Below are 19822 nucleotides of genomic sequence, written 5' to 3' on the forward strand. Positions count from 1 at the left end.
AGATAAATTACAGGTAATGTATATATATATTTTTTAACCGAGCGTGAGTGTTTTTTGATTTTGTTTTTTTTAATAGAAGATGGAAATCATTTTAAAAGTCTCCGATGGTTTTCGAAGAATCTCCACGCCATACTTAACGTTTATTATAACTTCTTGTATGGTGAATAATTTATATGTAACCTCAGTGTTAAGTGATCTATTTATTTCTCCAGTTACGACATGGGAGACGGGATTATGGATTAAGCTTGGCTAGTGTAGATATTTCTCCTAATTTGAGTATAGTATTCAAATACTACAGTGTGCCCAAACTGTATTGTATATACTATTCTTGACGCTGAGTGTTGTAGTAACGTAACTCTTGTATCCAAAGATAACATTAGTTACATGAATATCCAAGTTCCGGGGTAGCTGTTATGAATTTACTCAAGTGAATAAAAGCTTTGTTTTAGTAGAAAATTTGCTTACTTCCTTGTGGAATATTTTGACATTGTAATATATTTTAGGGCGTTGTTGAAATAGAAACTAACTTTTCACTTCACTGAGCTAGCTGTTGAAGCGAAATAATACATTTTAGCTACGGATGAAACCATAGTTTTTCAACACATTAGATACTGGCGTATGTCCGGGGCCATATTTTTTATTGATTTTATGGAGAAGTTTTTGGCTTCTGTTTGATGACCGTTATGATGTAATTTTGAACCAAAAGTTCGTTGTGACGTTCAACTCAACGGTCTTAATTCTGTGAATAACAAACATTATCCAACTTCCGTACCCGTGGGCGTAGACAAACGATTTTCGAGAGTACTAATTCAGTATCTAGAGCATTATCTTAGTTTTCAAGTTTGTTTGAACCCAGGTGTCTTCAGGTGTGCCGGAGCTTTAAAAGCATGGCGCGACCCCCTCCACGACTCGCAGGGAACTGGGTAGGAAAACAGCTGCCGTATGCTTACCGTATAACGTCCTACTATGCCCTTGGACATAAACGCGCCAATCCGTGCGTCGAGAGTTTGCCATGTGACTTTATCCCGCCAATGATGCAGCGCCATTTTCAAATTTCTCTCTCTCTTTGTCCTGGGGTAACAACGATATTTTACTACTTTACGAAATCATATTCAAGGTAGTACCACGAATCAAGGATTTATATTATCGCAACGGATGGTACTGTAAATGGTCAAAAGCTAAATATTTTTCCGTCTCTATCAGATTTAACCCAGGTGAGTGAAGTTTCTTGATAGTTACGTAGTAGTGTTGTATAGAGTGTTGTTCGGCTAGTGGATTCATTTACCACCTTTCCACATTTCATTTTGTGAATGGCATACCATCCTTACGTTGGCGATATATTCTTGACTTCAAACTTTGGTAACCTTCTAGATATCGGTAAGTGATATTTCTGTAAACTTGAATTAGACAATATATATTTTGAAACGAAAATCAAAACTTAGTTGTTACATTTCTACAGGTGAGACTATTTTCTCACTTTCCGTCTCGTGTGTGTAACGGTTTCTGCGGACAAAACAAAGCTCCCGTAACTTCTAAATGCAAGTTTGTTTCGCCCATGTTTGTTATCCGTTCTTTTGCTAAGAAAACTTAATCCGAGTGTTAATAACTAAAAACATAAACTAATATCGTCATTAAATTGATTTATATATGCTTAAAACACGTTAAAATGCGCCTTTCTTATAATGAAGAAACTCACTGAATGTATAGCAATTCTAGAAGAATATACAAAAACTGCTATTTTGGTTTTCCACTTTGACTCAGTTTGAGCGTGACATGATGGTAACATTTTTATTATTTTCGTAAAGTATTATACAATTATATTTATTTATTTAAGAAAGTTTGAAAAAAAAAACCCTGTCGTTGTAGATAAACTTAGTTTTGTTCTGTTTTTATGGTGGACGTATACTAATAACTTCCGATCAGACTAAGCTATATATACTTAGAGAAAAATTAGAAAATTTAACGTGGCCAAGCAGTATAGCTAATTAAATATACTTTTTTTACGTTTCTACTTGCAGAGGTTAGAATACATTGTTTTATCAGTTGGGTAACCTCGTTGTTAAGGGTATTTCCAAGCATAATACTAACATAACACAATAAACTTAAATGATTAGCGTGATAAATGTTATGTTTTGATTGGCACAAACTTTTTATAAAATTGTTGATATATTACGAAAGTTACAGATTAACAGAGTTCGAATACAAATAAAAAAACACCTGGATACACGTGTAAAAAAACCCACAAAAACGTATATTTCTAAAGATAATAGATGTAACTACATAATTATGTCAAAATGGAACATGCATAAGCAACGAATATAAATTATAATACGGAAGGTATGAAAGACGTACACATATACATTAGTTCAACTTTCATACTCTCCCTATCTAAAGAAATGATACTAGTTTTAGCGCCGATGAACTGCGTCTTTAGACTTCAGTTACTTCAGAAATTAAAAGTTATTTTATCAAATCATCCCGATTGAAGAACATGTCTCATGACTGTAAGTGTAAATAACGTTTAAAAAAAAATTAAAAAACGAAATTCAAAGTTTGTTGGTATTAATAAACAACTCGAACTAGTGTAGTGTTTTTATATGAAATACAGATAGAAGGGTTTTACATAGTTAAGCAATTTGGTGTTTTCATAGCAATATGTCTTAATACTGTATTGTAATATACGATTTAAATACGTCTAGAAATTAATATCGCAAGACTTAAAATTATACAAGGTTAGGTTAAAATATTTTTCAACAATTTTAATATTGTATTTTGAGATATGTTTGAAGTGTGTCTGGTACCTAACAGTACCACTATTGTTGTTGAGGCCTAAAGAGTAAACATTATAAGGATAGAATATAACTCACTACAGGAAGTTTTTTATAATTTTGAATATTACATCTTGAAATACGTTTAGAAGTTAACAATTTCACTATTAAGGCCTAAAGTGTTACATTGTTAACTTGAATATCACTCAGTACAACTAATTTTCAACAATTTGAATATTGTTTTCTAAGATAGTGTGAAGTTTGTTTAGAAATGAACAATATCGCTGTTACTGTTAAGGCTTAAAGCGTTCCAGTTTTAAGATAGAATATAAATCAATGCAGGAGGTTTTTAAAAACTTGAATATTGTATTTGAGATATATTTGAAGTACATTTGAAAGTTAACAATATCATTCTTAAGATCTTAAGTCATATGTTGTTAAGATAGACTATTATTCGCAACAGATAATTTGAATATTGTATTCTGACATACATTTAAAAGTTCGTCTAGAAGTTAACAGTATCGCTGTTTATGGGCCTAAAGCGTTACAGTTTTCGGTTAGAATATCACTCACTATATATAATTTTCAAATATTTGATTATTGTATTTTGACAAACTTTTGAAAACAAACAATATCACTCTTGGGGCCAATATCTTAAATCACGTTTGCGTAAAATATAATTAACACAGTTAATTTTTAACGCAAATTAACCATAATAATGTATTTTCGTACTTATATAATAGACTTAATTAAATATTCTTATAATAAATTTAACAGGTTTTTATCAAATCACCATATATAACATGGGTTTCAATATGTAACAGCTATACCAAATACATATCGAAGCAGTGTGTAACACGGGTTTAATTACATAAGAGACGAAGGGTGTAATAAGAGAAACAGTTTGTATTCTAACAATACTGGTTAGTGCTATTATAGTATGTTATAAGATTGTCTTTCCGAATTCTGTTGTTAAGTAAATATCACGATAAGGTGATGTATATGTACTAAAGACTAATTCTGTCAGTCTTACCATCTGAATAATAAAACTATCAAAATTGAAGCTCTTAAATTATTGTTTAGGAGAAAAAAATGGAAAATTCCTAATATACATTAATGCATCGTATTAATGTAACAGATATTTATGGTATGCTCTATGTACACAAGTATGAAAGAGGAAATACATGGAAATAGTCTGTATCTAGGTTTTATGTTTATATACAGATGCATCCAGATGTGCATAGTGTACAATATGTCGGTATCAAAAAGAAAATACACAAATATCATGTCTATATCGGGTTTTCCTGTGTATACATCTAATCGTGTCTAGTGTACAGTGTTACAGAGAAAGGATCAAGTCTGTATCTAGGTCTCCTTTTTAAGTGCAGATACGTCCAGATGTACCTATTGTACAAATGGTACCAGTATTATAGAGAAAACATATAAATATCAGACCTGTACTTGGGTTCTCTTGTTTATGCACAGATGTGTCCATACGTGTGTAGTGTACAATATAACGGTATTCTAGAGAAAATACACGAAGATCAAGGCTGTATCCAACTTTCTTGTTTATTTACAGGTATATCAAAAACGTTTTGCTTGTTTGCCATTTGAATATATTGTAATTCACTCTTCAAGTAATAGATGCCATTTGTTGAGTAGAAACAAGTTTTCGCATTGCTTTAAATCAGCTGAAATGAAGAGAATTATCGGAATATTATTCAGTCGTGCAGTGGATACTAATTTCCCTTACCTTAGGCCTTGTGGGTGAAACTGAGAACGACCCTTTAGGCCTAGTGGTAGGTTCGTTTAATTGGGTGATACATTAGTTAAAAGTTTACATCAGTTTGCTGTTAACAGATCTTTTTATTTTTTAAACTTATGAGTGTACTTATCTAATGATTTTAATTAGTTGATAGATGTGAAATAAACCTGAAAGTTAATGGCTTTATTTTAAGGTAAAAGCGCGAGACAGTATTTTTATAAGTTTAAGTAAAACACACAAAAAACTTAACTTTGCAGGTTTGTCAACTGAATATCAGGTATTTAATTAACTTTTATAGGGGTGACATTTTGACAAACACAATAACTTTTATATTTAGTTCTTGCAGATCAGGTCGGATTATTGTTAAATTATTAGATTTTGATACTGAATTACAAAGGAAAGTCGGGTACCATGATCTAAATAAACTATTGACTTACAAAAAAAAAGGGAAGGTACCATTATCTAAATAAACTATTGACTTACGAAAGAAGGTCAGGTACCATTATGTGAATAAATTATTGACTTACGAAAAAGAGCAAGTACCATTATGTGAATAAATTATAGACTTACGAAAAGGTCAGGTACAATTATCTAAATAAAGTATTGACTTACGAAAGAAGGTCAGGTACCAGTATCTAAATAAACTGTTGACTTACGAAAGAAGGTCATGTACCATTATGTAAAAAAACAACAACTTTATTTACATAAGAAGAGGCAGGCATTACTGATTCACTGAAAATAAATTCTAATATATTATTATCGCGACAGTTTGTATGGGGTTCTGCTACCTATCGGGAAACTGGCGGGAAATCCTTTAACTGCTATTATTGTACAGAGAAGCCTGATTGCTATGAATACTTCTGATTATTTTCTAGCGGAAGTTATAATATCCAAGTTGTGAGAATTTTGGTGGAGTGGATTTAATCATCCGAACTAGTAACACATTCTAAATATCATCTCTTGTTATAGTTAGTAGTATACAAGAACATCTAAATGGAATTACTAAGTATTTGCAATTAGTATTAAATGTTAATAGCTAACAATTTTTCTTTTGTGTCTCTCGAGTAACCACTAACAGCGTTAGTTAGTGAGGAGTCAGACAGAAAGTTTAGATAGCAGTATCCTCACTAAGAAGAACCAGGAACGAACCCAGGATGAGTGTCCAACGATAAACATTGCAATAAATAATTTGTAATTAGACTAGGTGACCGTGTAGGCTACTAACCAAGACGACTATAGTTAACAGTAACGTTTTTCAAATGATTATTTTATCTTTTCCGTTGGATAATTAGAAAGTTTACCGTAAGCGTGCACAAAATCGTTATGTAACTTTAAATTGTTACAGTTACACAACCCTAGTATACATCACGTCCTTGTCCTGTCAGGGCACAGACAAAATTAAACCGTGGTTTCTGTTCACATTCTATGTATAGATATACGTTTTAGTATTCTGAATACATTTCATTATTCTGTCTATATGTATATAAATAATTTTATAGAAGAACAGTATTATTTTTGGTGAACATTTTAATTCGTTTTGTTTATTCGAGAATACGCGTGGTTTCTTCGATGTCATTCCAGTTTTGGTTGTTTTAATAGTTTAATTATTTCTGTTGGGTGAGTTTAATCGTTGATTTAGATTAAGTGGTGGGGTTTGAGGTACGTGCTGTGTTACTACCGTTATTTAGGTTGTATTGAGTATTCAACCATGGTAATTGAGTTTGTTTGAATTAGGATAGAATAGTTATTTAAATTAGATCATTGTGGTTCTTATAAGATATAAAGGGCATTAGTCGTTACTCTGATATAATAAATGTATACATATTCTTAGGTTAGCTTGAGTAAAGAAATTTACGTTATTGTTATAACACCAGAGGTTGCTGAACTGTTCGTATTATCAAGTTACACCACCGATAACATTTAGCTGATTCACATTACACGTTGCAGTACGTTCTTTGGAAAAACTGCTACTAATACCGGGACTTTACATAGCTGTGTCGTGTTACACATTCTTTAGAAAACTACAGCTTAGTAAACCCGGGACTGTAATACAGTTGTGTCATGTTACACGTTCTTTATAAAACTGCAACTTAGTAATACCAGAACTGTAATACAGTTGTGTCATGTTACACGTTCTTTAGAAAACTACAACTTAGTAAACCCGGGACTGTCAGTTCAGCTGTGTCATGTTACACGTTCTTTAGAAAACTACAACTTAGTAAACCCGGGACTGTCAGTACAGCTGTGTCATGTTACACGTTCTTTATAAAACTACAACTTAGTAATACCAGGACTGTAATACAGTTGTGTCATGTTACACGTTCTTTATAAAACTACAACTTAGTAATACCAGGACTGTCAGTACAGCTGTGTCATGTTACACGTTCTTTAGAAAACTACAACTTAGTAATACCAGAACTGTAATACAGCTGTGTCAGGTTACACGTTCTTTAGAAAACTACAACTTAGTAATACCAGGACTGTCAGTACAGCTGTGTCATGTTACACGTTCTTTATAAAACTACAACTTAGTAATACCAGGACTGTCAGTACAGCTGTGTCATGTTACACGTTCTTTATAAAACTACAACTTAGTAATACCAAGACTGTAATACAGCTGTGTCATGTTGCACGTTCTTTAGAAAACTACAACTTAGTAATACCAGGACTGTCAGTACAGCTGTGTCATGTTACACGTTCTTTAGAAAACTACAACTTAGTAATACCAGGACTGTAATACAGTTGTGTCATGTTACACGTTCTTTAGAAAACTACAACTTAGTAATACCAGGACTGTCAGTACAGCTGTGTCATGTTACACGTTCTTTAGAAAACTACAACTTAGTAATACCAGGACTGTAATACAGTTGTGTCATGTTACACGTTCTTTAGAAAACTACAACTTAGTAATACCAGGACTGTCAGTACAGTTGTGTCATGTTACACGTTCTTTATAAAACTACAACTTAGTAATACCAGAACTGTAATACAGCTGTGTCATGTTACACGTTCTTTAGAAAACTACAACTTAGTAATACCAGAACTGTCAGTACAGCTGTGTCATGTTACACGTTCTTTAGAAAACTACAACTTAGTAATACCAGGACTGTCAGTACAGCTGTGTCATGTTACACGTTCTTTAGAAAACTACAACTTAGTAAACCCGGGACTGTCAGTACAGCTGTGTCATGTTACACGTTCTTTAGAAAACTACAACTTAGTAATACCAGGACTGTCAGTACAGCTGTGTCATGTTACACGTTCTTTATAAAACTACAACTTAGTAATACCAGGACTGTAATACAGTTGTGTCATGTTACACGTTCTTTATAAAACTACAACTTAGTAATACCAGGACTGTCAGTACAGCTGTGTCATGTTACACGTTCTTTAGAAAACTACAACTTAGTAATACCAGAACTGTAATACAGCTGTGTCATGTTACACGTTCTTTAGAAAACTACAACTTAGTAATACCAGGACTGTCAGTACAGCTGTGTCATGTTACACGTTCTTTATAAAACTACAACTTAGTAATACCAGGACTGTCAGTACAGCTGTGTCATGTTACACGTTCTTTATAAAACTACAACTTAGTAATACCAAGACTGTAATACAGCTGTGTCATGTTGCACGTTCTTTAGAAAACTACAACTTAGTAATACCAGGACTGTCAGTACAGCTGTGCCATGTTACACGTTCTTTAGAAAACTACAACTTAGTAATACCAGGACTGTAATACAGTTGTGTCATGTTACACGTTCTTTAGAAAACTACAACTTAGTAATACCGGGACTGTAATACAGTTGTGTCATGTTACACGTTCTTTAGAAAACTACAACTTAGTAAACCCGGGACTGTCAGTACAGCTGTGTCATGTTACACGTTCTTTAGAAAACTACAACTTAGTAATACCAGGACTGTAATACAGTTGTGTCATGTTACACGTTCTTTAGAAAACTACAACTTAGTAATACCAGGACTGTCAGTACAGCTGTGTCATGTTACACGTTCTTTATAAAACTACAACTTAGTAATACCAGAACTGTAATACAGCTGTGTCATGTTACACGTTCTTTATAAAACTACAACTTAGTAATACCAGAACTGTCAGTACAGTTGTGTCATGTTACACGTTCTTTATAAAACTACAACTTAGTAATACCAGAACTGTAATACAGCTGTGTCATGTTACACGTTCTTTAAAAAAGTACAACTCTTCTCGTATACGTTTTAATCTGTAATATTTCTTTACAACACAAAGGGACATCATGTGTTGAAGACCACATGCCAGTATTATGCTTTGTTTTTAGGTTTATTATATTTTACACGTTTCTATCTACAGACTCGGCTATGGACCTGTATGGAGATAACTTTAAACTGCAAGATATGCTGGACTCTGATATCCGATCTCATCTGGATATACTTCTCACCAGTACAGGGGATGTCGCCGCAGAACAGAGTGACCACCAGCCTACTTTAACAGATCTCGCCCCAGCAGCGCCTCTGGAATCTTTGGAGTCTTTGGACATGGAGAATGAGCTTGGAGGGATGGCAGGGTCCACGTGGTTAAGCCATGGGTCTCAGCTCTTTAACTTGGGGCCAGACTTTGATATCCCCGGAGGACTTTTGGTTAACCCTCAAACAGGAGTGCCCATTGCCATGCCCCAGCCCCCTACAGCCGTCCCAGCGAGCACAAGAGAAAATCAGACAGTAACCAGTGGGCAGACGACTCAAATTAGTGATACAAGACCGCAACTGATAACGACCACCCCTTTCTCCAGTCCCCAGCATATAAACCATTTGGATTTACAGCCAGCTCAAAGTCACAGCTTTCTGGAAGAATCTTCCTCTCGTCCAGAGGTTGTAAGCAGTCCAAAGTGCAAACAGAAGCCAAGCAAGATCGGCAAGTCCACCGTGCAACAAAACAACGGGGAGAAATGCTTCCCAAAACCGGCCTTTTCCTACAGCTGTCTCATAGCTATGGCCCTGAAAAACAGTAGGACTGGAAATCTACCCGTGAACGAAATCTATAATTTCATGATGTGGGTATAATACCAGCAACATTTCCTATATTTTCTGTGACTTAATAAAAGTCAACAGTTGGGTTATCGAGCGTGTATCTGAACGTTATTCTTTCATCAATTAAAAAAAAATGTATTTATGTTAAGAAAGATTTCAACTGACGTATAAAATAGTGACCAGACGAAACCAATTAATTCTTAAAGCAGTTCCCCTAGCGGTGTTAAATATATTTTACCTAATTCCAAACTGAAGTGCTAGTATAATCCGTTATTTCAATTAAATACCCTACAATATAATGAAAAAAAAAATTTACATTAGTAATCACACGACGCCATTTTGTTTAGATCAACCATTTTTAATTTATTATACTTGTCATAGACAATATGTTTTAACCCTTAAACAGCGGGAATGTTATAGGTGGCAGCATTAATTAATGATGGACGCCATTAAAGGGTAAATACAACCTTCTTAATTTAGACTCTTAATTTTTTTTTCAAAAATTAAAATCAGCTTCTCAAATGCGTTCGTTTGGTTCGATCGAATTTCTCAAGCACATTTTTTTCTGTACTCGAAAAATATTAGATTGGCAATAACGTTAGAAGTAAAAGCTGCGTCGTGGGCTTTTCTTAATACTTTTGTAAACAGGTTGGGTTTGGTTTGTTTTGAATTTCGTGTGAAGCTACACGAGGTCTATCGGCGCTGCTGTCCCTAATTTGGCAATGTAAGACTAGAGGGAAGGCAGCTAGTCACCATCGCCAACTCTTTGGCTACTCTTTTACCAATGAATAATGGGATTGACTGTATATTATAATACCCTCATGGCCGAAAGGGCGAGCATGGTTGGTGTGACGGGGATTCGAACCCGTGACCCTCGGAATATTAGTCGAGTGCCTTAGCCATCTAGCCATGCTGTTCGTAAACAGACAACTATCGTTCACGAGCACACATTCCAACACGTGCCGCGAGTTACTACTGCACGTGAGCAATATGCTCACTTCCAACTAAAACTGCATACCATAAACACACATACTTTCCCTCAAACGAAATGAGTATAGACGTCTTTCAAAATGGTTTAGACAAAACTATTGGTGATATTTGTTATTGTTAGCTGTAGTCAGTTACCTTGGAAACTGATTCAGTGACACGTAGTTTAACGTTTTGAAAAAAATAGAGATAAATATGGTTCATTCTTTAAACTAAAACAAAGTAGGTTTTATTTCCTTAATATGTAATATGTTTGATTTTTTTGCAGAGATTCGTGAAATGTTTGTTACTTTTCATTTTAATAAGTTATTATCGTACCTCCACAACTTGTTTCACGTATAGATTCTTTAACCAATCATTTGCTTCTTCTTACCAGTGACGTCAAGAGCGGGTAAATCTCTTTATTAAACAGCCAATCATTTGCACCAAATAAGATTTTTTTTTTTGTATTGTTCGAAATTGAAAGTATAATTAACGTTAAGTTCACGGTAAAAAAATCTCAGTTTTTAATAATTCCATGGCGTGCTTTATGCTTTTTGGGTTGGGGTGACCAGGTGGTTTCATGTGCACCAGGTGCAGGTGGTGGTTTAATTTGTTTATCGTATATAATATCTATACGCTCTAGCATTACTCAGTTGTTAGTGTTGATTACGAAGTTATCACACAGAAGTTGTAATGTTTTCAAAACTCGAACACATTCGAAAAGTTGACTATTCCTCTTCTATTAGTGCACCCCTTTGACAGTGGAATCCCACTGCTAAAAAACTGGGTTTTGATATCTAGGGTGGGCAGAGCACAGATAGCCTATTGTATAGCTTTGTGTGTAATTCCAAGTAATCAATATTCTCTTTGAAAGCACTCGAATTTTGTGTCTCGTTTGAAAACATTACACTAACTGCCAGTGCTTTAGCGTTAAACATGTGTTTTAACAATTATGTTTCGTTAGTATTTCATATACTTGTATGTCTGTTTAAACATTTCGCTTTGAAGGTTATTTTTAAAATTATTTATCTCCACTAAACGGGCCCGGCATGACTATATGGTTAAAGGACCTCGACTCGTAATCCAAGGGTCGCATGGCTATATGGTTAAAGCACCTCGATTCGTAATCCAAGGGTCGTGTGGCTATATGGTTAAAGCACCTCGACTCGTAACTTAAGGGTCGCGGGTTCAAATACCCTTTACTCCAAACATGCTCCCTCTCTTAGCCGTTGGTAAAAGAAAAAGAATATCCTAGAAGTGGGTAGTGATGACTAGCTACTTTTCCTCTACTAAATTAGGGATGGCTAGCGTAGGTAAATAACCCTCGTGTAGCTTTGTGCGAAATGCAAAACAAGCAAAAAATCAATCCCACCCCAATAAACCAAATTTCCATCCTTAAATGAAGGATGGTTTCCTTAGTGTCTTAGACTCTACAGTGTAGGTCTTAATTGTACATAATTTGTTCATCGTTTAAATAAATGTGTTTTCAATTGTTTACTTTATATACATGTGAAAGAAAAAGACAAATACTAAACGACAAGCGCATGTGTACACTATACATAAAACAATTGAATTTAATGTGCTTCACAAGATAACCATAAACAATGAAATAAATAAAAAAAACATACGCATAGCAACTCTGTCTTATATTGGTCCTTGCAAATCTGAAATTACTAAAACTGAATTGTATTGTCATCGAAACTGTAATACGTAACGAATTAATTTGATTTTTACTGTTCAGTAAAAAATAATTTCTCTGTGTTAGAAAAGTTTTCGTTTCAACAGGAAATTAAAATGAAGCTTGTTAGGCTTAAGGCCATTTTTGTGCCTTTTGGTAGTTCCTTCAGCAGAATATTCTTGGTTTTGTTTCATTCTTATCCAGAATGCATACTTTTATTGTACCATAATGCAATGAATAATCTATTTGGGAAACAACTTAAATTAAGAACAATTTATAGAATATTGCGCCACCTACTGGTTAAGATGTGAAACAAAACATGACCAAATTATATAATATCGATGATTCTTTTTAGCAAGTTGTATATTTTAAATGCGTATAAATTAATGCATACTTTTATTGTACCATAATGCAGTGAATAATTTATTTAGGAAACAACTTAAATTTAGAACAATTTATAGAATATTGCGCCACCTACTGGTTAATATGTGAAACGAAACACGACCAAATTATATAATATCGATGATTTTTTTTAGCAAGTTTTATATTTTAAATGCGTATAAATTACTTTTACCACACTGGTTTCCGTTTGCTTTAGTTACAGCAGGTACGTTCAAAATGTCTAACGAATGTTTATGGTTTCAAATGTAAGATGAAACAAATGACACTTGTAAATATTTACTATCTTCATTTTTTTAATGTCATGCTATTATGGAACAATATAGTTCTAATATATATAATCACTTACCGTATTTGGCTATAACCCTAATCATTTGATATTGATACCAACAGTAGGCAGATAATTTGTTGTATTGTCCCCCGCTAGTACAGCGGCAAGTCTACGGATTTACAACGTTAAAATCAGGGGTTCGATTTCCTACGGTGGACTCCGCTGGTAGCCCGATGTGGCTTTGCTATAAGAAAAACATACAGAACTTGTATAGCTTTGTGCCTAACATAGGCGGTCTTACTTATTGGGCAACTGCTCGGGCTCCCACGCATGGAAGGGCCCCCGATGCTATGCCTTTTAATCTGCTTCTGAGTTTTCTCATTATTATGGTTCCCCATATACTAAATATTGCCCTGGGCTCCAGAATGACCAAAACTGCCCCTGTTGTTTAATACACAAACAACGTAACAGAGTACATTGATAATAAATCTAGAGAACATCCAGCACAGCGTTAAATTTGAAGTCAATAGTGAATTAGTGTACTGATTTAGAGGCATGAGTTAAATCATTAACTAACTTTAGATAGGTACAAATTCATATCTTGAAGATCTGAATATTTGCTACAGTCATATTTTAGTATATCTTGTTTCTTTGGGGATTAACAAAATTGTGTCGTATTTGTATTGATTTAAGATGATACACAGGTTTGATATTGTTTTGCAAGTTAAAATAGCAGTGAAACTCCACAGTAATAGCTACTTGTATGGAAATACCACTGACATGTTAAATGTGTTGCTTGTTTCAGAGTATTGTAACGAAATAAAATAAACAATGGATTTCTTATTTCAGAGAAAACTTTCCCTATTTCAAAACAGCACCACATGGATGGAAAGTAAGTGTTATTTTTGTTTTGTCTTAAAACTAGTTGGATAACAATGAGAGAATGTTTGTTTCTCAGAATATAAGTAAAAATTCACTGTGTGTTTATAAGTGAATTCAGTTGATAACTTTTATTATATAAATAACTGAACTTTGACTACTAATTAAGTATTATGTAGTGACAATATTTGCTTCTGCTGTGTTTTTTTTTGTGTGGCTGAATATTAAGTTCTGTTAATGTTTTATGAATATGCGATTAACTTCAGATATGGCAGCTCATGTCACATTTTCTGGTATCTGAACATTAAGGTCTGAAAAGTGTTTGTAGACATGTGGTTCATTTTGAGATATGGAACTTGTTTTACTATTTTCTAATAGCTGTACATTAAGTTCGGATAATTTCTGAAGATTTTTCATTTTACAGAACTCTGTCAGGCACAATCTGTCCCTTAACAAGTGCTTTGAAAAAATAGAGAAACCAGTTAGTAATGACAAGAACCAAAGGAAAGGCTGTCTGTGGGCAATGAATCCTGCTAAAATCAACAAGATGGATGAGGAAGTTCAGAAGTGGACTAGAAAAGATCCAGTGGCAATTCGCAGGAGTATGGCTAATCCTGGTGAGAAGGCTTTTTATTTGTATGTTGGAGAGAATTCTGTGTGGGTGTACATGAAAATCTGACACATCATTTGAATAGAGAATAAATGCTTGAAACTAGTTGTAACTTTCTACTTTGGTTTTATTGTTATTTACTGACTTGTTGGACCTTTGATTTCATTATCCTCTTTACTCTTTGAACTATGGCTATTCCATGCGAGGAAGTTACTCAACGTGAAGATAACTTTCCATGGATTGTTAAACCCTATAGATGTGGATTATGCTCTCTGGATTGTTTTACTTTAACCCCAGTGTGGATTATGCTCACCCCAGATCTTGATTATAGTCATTAGTTTGTCTTATTTTACCTCAAATATGGAATACGTTTATTCATTTGTTTTACTCTGATGTAGATTGTACTCATTGGTTTGTTTTGCTCTACTACAGTTATGGATTATTCTCACTGGTTTGTTTTATTCTAAGACTTGAATTATATTTATTAATTTGTTTTACTCTATCTCAGTTCGTTTTACTTTATCCAAGACATAGATTATACTCACTGGTTTGTTTTACTTTATCCAAGACATAGATTATACTCACTGGTTCGTTTTACTTTATCCAAGACATAGATTATACTCACTGGTTCGTTTTACTTTATCCAAGACATAGATTATACTCACTGGTTCGTTTTACTTTATCCAAGACATAGATTATACTCACTGGTTTGTTTTACTTTATCCAAGACATAGATTATACTCACTGGTTCGTTTTACTTTATCCAAGACATAGATTATACTCACTGGTTCGTTTTACTTTATCCAAGACATAGATTATACTCACTGGTTCGTTTTACTTTATCCAAGACATAGATTATACTCACTGGTTCGTTTTACTTTATCCAAGACATAGATTATACTCACTGATTTGTTTTACTCTACCCAAGACATAGATTATACTCACTGGTTTGTTTTACTTTATCCAAGACATAGATTATACTCACTGGTTCGTTTTACTTTATCCAAGACATAGATTATACTCACTGGTTTGTTTTACTCTACCCAAGACATAGATTATACTCACTGGTTCGTTTTACTTTATCCAAGACATAGATTATACTCACTGGTTCGTTTTACTTTATCCAAGACATAGATTATACTCACTGGTTCGTTTTACTTTATCCAAGACATAGATTATACTCACTGGTTTGTTTTACTCTACCCAAGACATAGATTATACTCACTGGTTCGTTTTACTTTATCCAAGACATAGATTATACTCACTGGTTCGTTTTACTTTATCCAAGACATAGATTATACTCACTGGTTTGTTTTACTCTACCCAAGACATAGATTATACTCACTGGTTTGTTTTACTTTATCCAAGACATAGATTATACTCACTGGTTCCTTTTACCCTACCTAGACATGGATTATATTTATTGATTTGTTTTACTCTACCCAGACATGGATTATATTCACTGTTTTGTTTTACTCTATCAAGACATGAATATATATATATATATACACTTTTATTCTACCTCATCAGAAAGACTAGAGCTTCTAGAGAAAGGGCAAATGAAAGACCTGTATCCTGGAGAGTCTCCAGATGAAGCTACCCCTACTTCCAGCCCTTCTGATCAAGCAACAGAAATCACTAATAGCTCTGAAGTTTCTACAGCAACAAAGACAGCAGACTTACCTTCACTGGAAAGTCTTGATCCATCTTTGTCAGAACTTGACCTGCAGGTTAGCCTGTCAAAGTAGTTTCTATTTAGTCAAAAGCTGTTTTGTCATAAGTTATTGAATGAGAAATTTAACATTTATTTATTGTAAATTTTTCTGTATTTTAAAAATATAAAAGCTGTAATTTTACAAGGTTAAAAATTTAGTATACTTTATATTAGTTTTATTTCATGTTCAGATTTTTGATGTGTAAAGTTTCTATGGAAGTGTTGTTTTAGAAAGTCTAATAGTATGAGCCCATTTTTCATGGTTGACATTTTTAAAACTTCTCAGTTAACTTTTGATGCTTAACTTTTTTTGTTTTCCAGAAAGGTATCTGGGAGAACCTTGGTGATGACCGACTCCAGTTATTAGTAGATTCACGGAATGTTTCCCCCCTGGCTCTTCACCCCTCTAACCAAACAGTAGGATTAGGTGTTGAGGGAACCACACTACCAGCCTTTACCTGTGCTAGTCATGTCTTTACTCAGACTGGTGGTTCAGCATCCTACAGTTTACACTGCCCATATCCTAATCCCATTGGGGACAATCAAGGTGCGACAACCAATGGCAGGTGAGATAAGGAAAGCATTCCAACACATCATGTGGTCATTCAGAAAAACAACAATAAAAATAACGTGCCTTAAGACCTAGGCCAGCTAAATGGGCAGTAGACTCTACTTTTTGGTCAACTACTAAATGCACCAGCTAAGTTATTATCTCCAAAAGAGACAGAATGATGGCCACCAGCTGTAGTGGGCAAAAAACATTATTTATTCACATTAAACTGTTTCTTTACACATTATCAAATTTTGTAAACAATTAAAAAAAAAAGCCTTTCTAATAGCAGAAAGGTTTTGATATCAATTTATAACTGACCCAGCAAGTTGAACTGTTCAATACAATACATTCCTGGTGTGGCTTTAAGTACCCAGCCTCATGCACCTAGTCAAGGATCTCTGGGTCAACAGACCAAAATCTCGTGGTTGTTTCGATCACAATCCCCTTGAACTAGTCCTTCCTTTTTTTGTCCCCTTTGAATCAAGCGTGTTTCAGCTGTTTGTGCCTGTGTCTTAGTTCATTTCATAACAGGAGATAAATAAATTATGATGAAGCACACATGTGAAAAAACAAGCCACAAATATACAGGATTACAGTCTCTCTGAACAAGAGCTACGACATGTAGTTGTTTGAGAAATATCTTAAATACTGATAATCATAGAAATCAACATTGTTTTAGGTTCTTTGTTGTTTGCTGGTAATCTTTAAGTTGGTGTCTTTAAGTACTTAGTAGTGCTTTTCAACTACCTACATCAGTCACTGACAAGACACCATTTTCCAGCTCTGTATTTTAGACTTGAAACTGGTCACAACATGTATAACTGTTTGCTAATAAGGAAACTGATTAAATGCCAGTTGTAGTTTCATTCTACATTTTATTGTCTTCAAACAACTGAGCATAATTGTTACATATTATATTTTGTAATAGCTGAAACTTTTATTCATACAGTCTAATAAAAATCAAAGCTGAACTGTCAAACAGCACGTAAGTTTGACTGAGAGATTACACAGTAAGCAGAAGTAAACTGTGTTTCTTATATAATTGTTCTTATAAACTTAAGTGTTCTTTTAGCTTTTTGTTTGATTTTTAGCAGCAATACGACCGTGTTTTCTATATTTTGCTGCAACGTTATCTCTTGTTTACATAGATTGTTATTATTGGCACCATGTGTTTATTAATTAATTATTAACATGCATTATGTAGTTCTTTAAATTTATGTACAGATTTTGAAATGTCTGGATTTATGAAGAATCAGTTTTTTTTATACTGATCATGTTGAAAATACTTAGTTTCTTATTGAGTTTAAGAATTAAATGTAAAGTGTGTTTAAATAATCACAAACTGTAGAGTTGGAAATTCTCTTCTTAAGTTATAACACGTCTGTGTGAAAAAAAGTTGAAACAAGCCTCAAAGTAGCCGAAGAACTGTAAATGAAATCAACTTGATCTAAGAATGTCAATAGGCTAGAATTACTCAAACAGAGAACTTCCTATCTGAATAATTCCATTAGCCTTGTATACTGAGTTTACCCAAGTCATTACTATTTCACAACAACCTGTAAATGTCTCCATATAGGGTGAACTGTGGCATCTTTTGAAATAATAAACATCATGCTTGTTGGTTTATTTAACTGTAAGTGAATATCTCGAATATTGAATTGTTTTCATAAAAATAAAGAACTGTAAATTGATGAAACAAATGTTTGTAGCACCGATTTCTTGTTTTTTAGTTCTTTACACCAAAACAATGTTTATAGGATATTCCATTAGAAGAATTGTAATATTTGTAAATAGTTTATTTGAAGTAATTATGTTTCATCTGGATTAAGCATAGCTACTGATGAATGACAGCCTTCATTCTAGAGGAACCGAAACAATAGAGTTTTGCATTTTGTTTCTACTTGAGTGTGTTGATTCAGTTTTTACATTTGATCACGTTTCATGTTTTGAGAATTTACCAATGTCACACTCACTCAGACTTCAATATTTTTTTTAGCAGCAACTTTCTGTATCAACAACAGCTCTATATGAGTAGAGCAAGCCTTTTAATGTATAGATGCCATGTGAATAAAGGGTAGTTTGATTAAATCCATGAGTTGCTCTTATTTTTTCTCTACGTACCCAGTCATGGTTTTTAACACTGAAAGTCAACCAGTTTATTATTTGTTTCTATTTACATTGGTTTTACAATTAAAATGTATACGAAACACAACATTCCAAGTATAATTTTCTGCTGGTATGTGGTTAAACGGCTCTTTCTAATAAACCAATCTGCTAATATCCAAGAAACAAGCATCTCCATTTGTAAACAAGTAAAAAGTCAAACCTTCAGACTCAACATTTTCATTTTATTTGATTTCTTACAATAAATAGACACGTGATACTTAACAGAAGGTGGTGACTGTTAGAACCAGGTTGTCAGAAAATAAAACCCTGGTTTGTTGTTCACCGGAAAAAAAAATACATCATTACAATGTCATTCTGCACTTAACATCTTTAAAAGCCATCACTAAACTTAACTGATCTCTTGATTCCAAATTACAAACTCTGTGTTCTTGAAAATGTTAATTTGATCACAAATGACTTACTATTTACGGTATTCAAAATGTTTCATTGAATATTACTTAGCATTTAAAACTTAATATATATATATGTATCCATGCACGTGACCCTGCTCTTAACATGTTTAAAACTTCATGAAACATAACTCTCTAGAATGAGTAATCTAACATAACTCTGAGCATGTAACATCTATAAAAAGGTGTCTGATTCTGTGTTTAATAAATTTAAAAGAATGTAAATTGACTTAACACCACTAGTATGACATAAGATACATACATATAACAAATGGACTCTTGAAATGCACACTTATAAGTAACAAAGCAATAAAAACAATATCTTCAGATACAAACATGCACCTCATACACGTGATTAGAGAATTTTGTTCCACTGGATAAATATATATATCAGTTGAACTGCAACAGAACCACAAGAAGTAAGATATTAGAATGTGTAATGTTTAGCTAAAAGATTTCTCCAAGTTCCTAGCCTTAAATGAGTATGTACAGTTGTTGTACTGTCTATGCTGACTATTTATCAAAGACCCAACCCTTTTATGAGTTTGTATAATAGTTTGAATGTCTGTGTTAAGTATTTGTCAGAGGTTACACCCTTCTATGGCTTTGTACAGTAGT

The 19822-nt window shown here is 33.6% G+C and overlaps 1 protein-coding gene across 2 annotated transcripts; it reads left to right on the forward strand.

The window, feature by feature from the left end:
• Positions 1-1050: 1050 nt before the first annotated feature.
• On the forward strand, positions 1051-18716 carry LOC143248748 (uncharacterized). Of its 2 annotated transcripts, none has more exons than XM_076497430.1 (6): positions 1051-1214; positions 8879-9578; positions 13722-13764; positions 14176-14368; positions 15892-16091; positions 16397-18716. In XM_076497430.1, exons 2-6 carry the CDS (start codon positions 8887-8889, stop codon positions 16643-16645), a joined length of 1377 nt encoding a protein of 458 aa, XP_076353545.1. In that variant the 5' UTR covers positions 1051-1214; positions 8879-8886; the 3' UTR covers positions 16646-18716. The 2 variants fall into 2 exon arrangements, with proteins under 2 accessions (XP_076353545.1, XP_076353544.1); XM_076497429.1 differs by having other exon boundaries at positions 1054-1377.
• Positions 18717-19822: the final 1106 nt, after the last annotated feature.

This window comes from Tachypleus tridentatus, chromosome 4 (genome assembly GCF_004210375.1).
Source record: "Tachypleus tridentatus isolate NWPU-2018 chromosome 4, ASM421037v1, whole genome shotgun sequence".
Taxonomy (NCBI): Eukaryota; Metazoa; Arthropoda; class Merostomata; order Xiphosura; family Limulidae; genus Tachypleus; species Tachypleus tridentatus.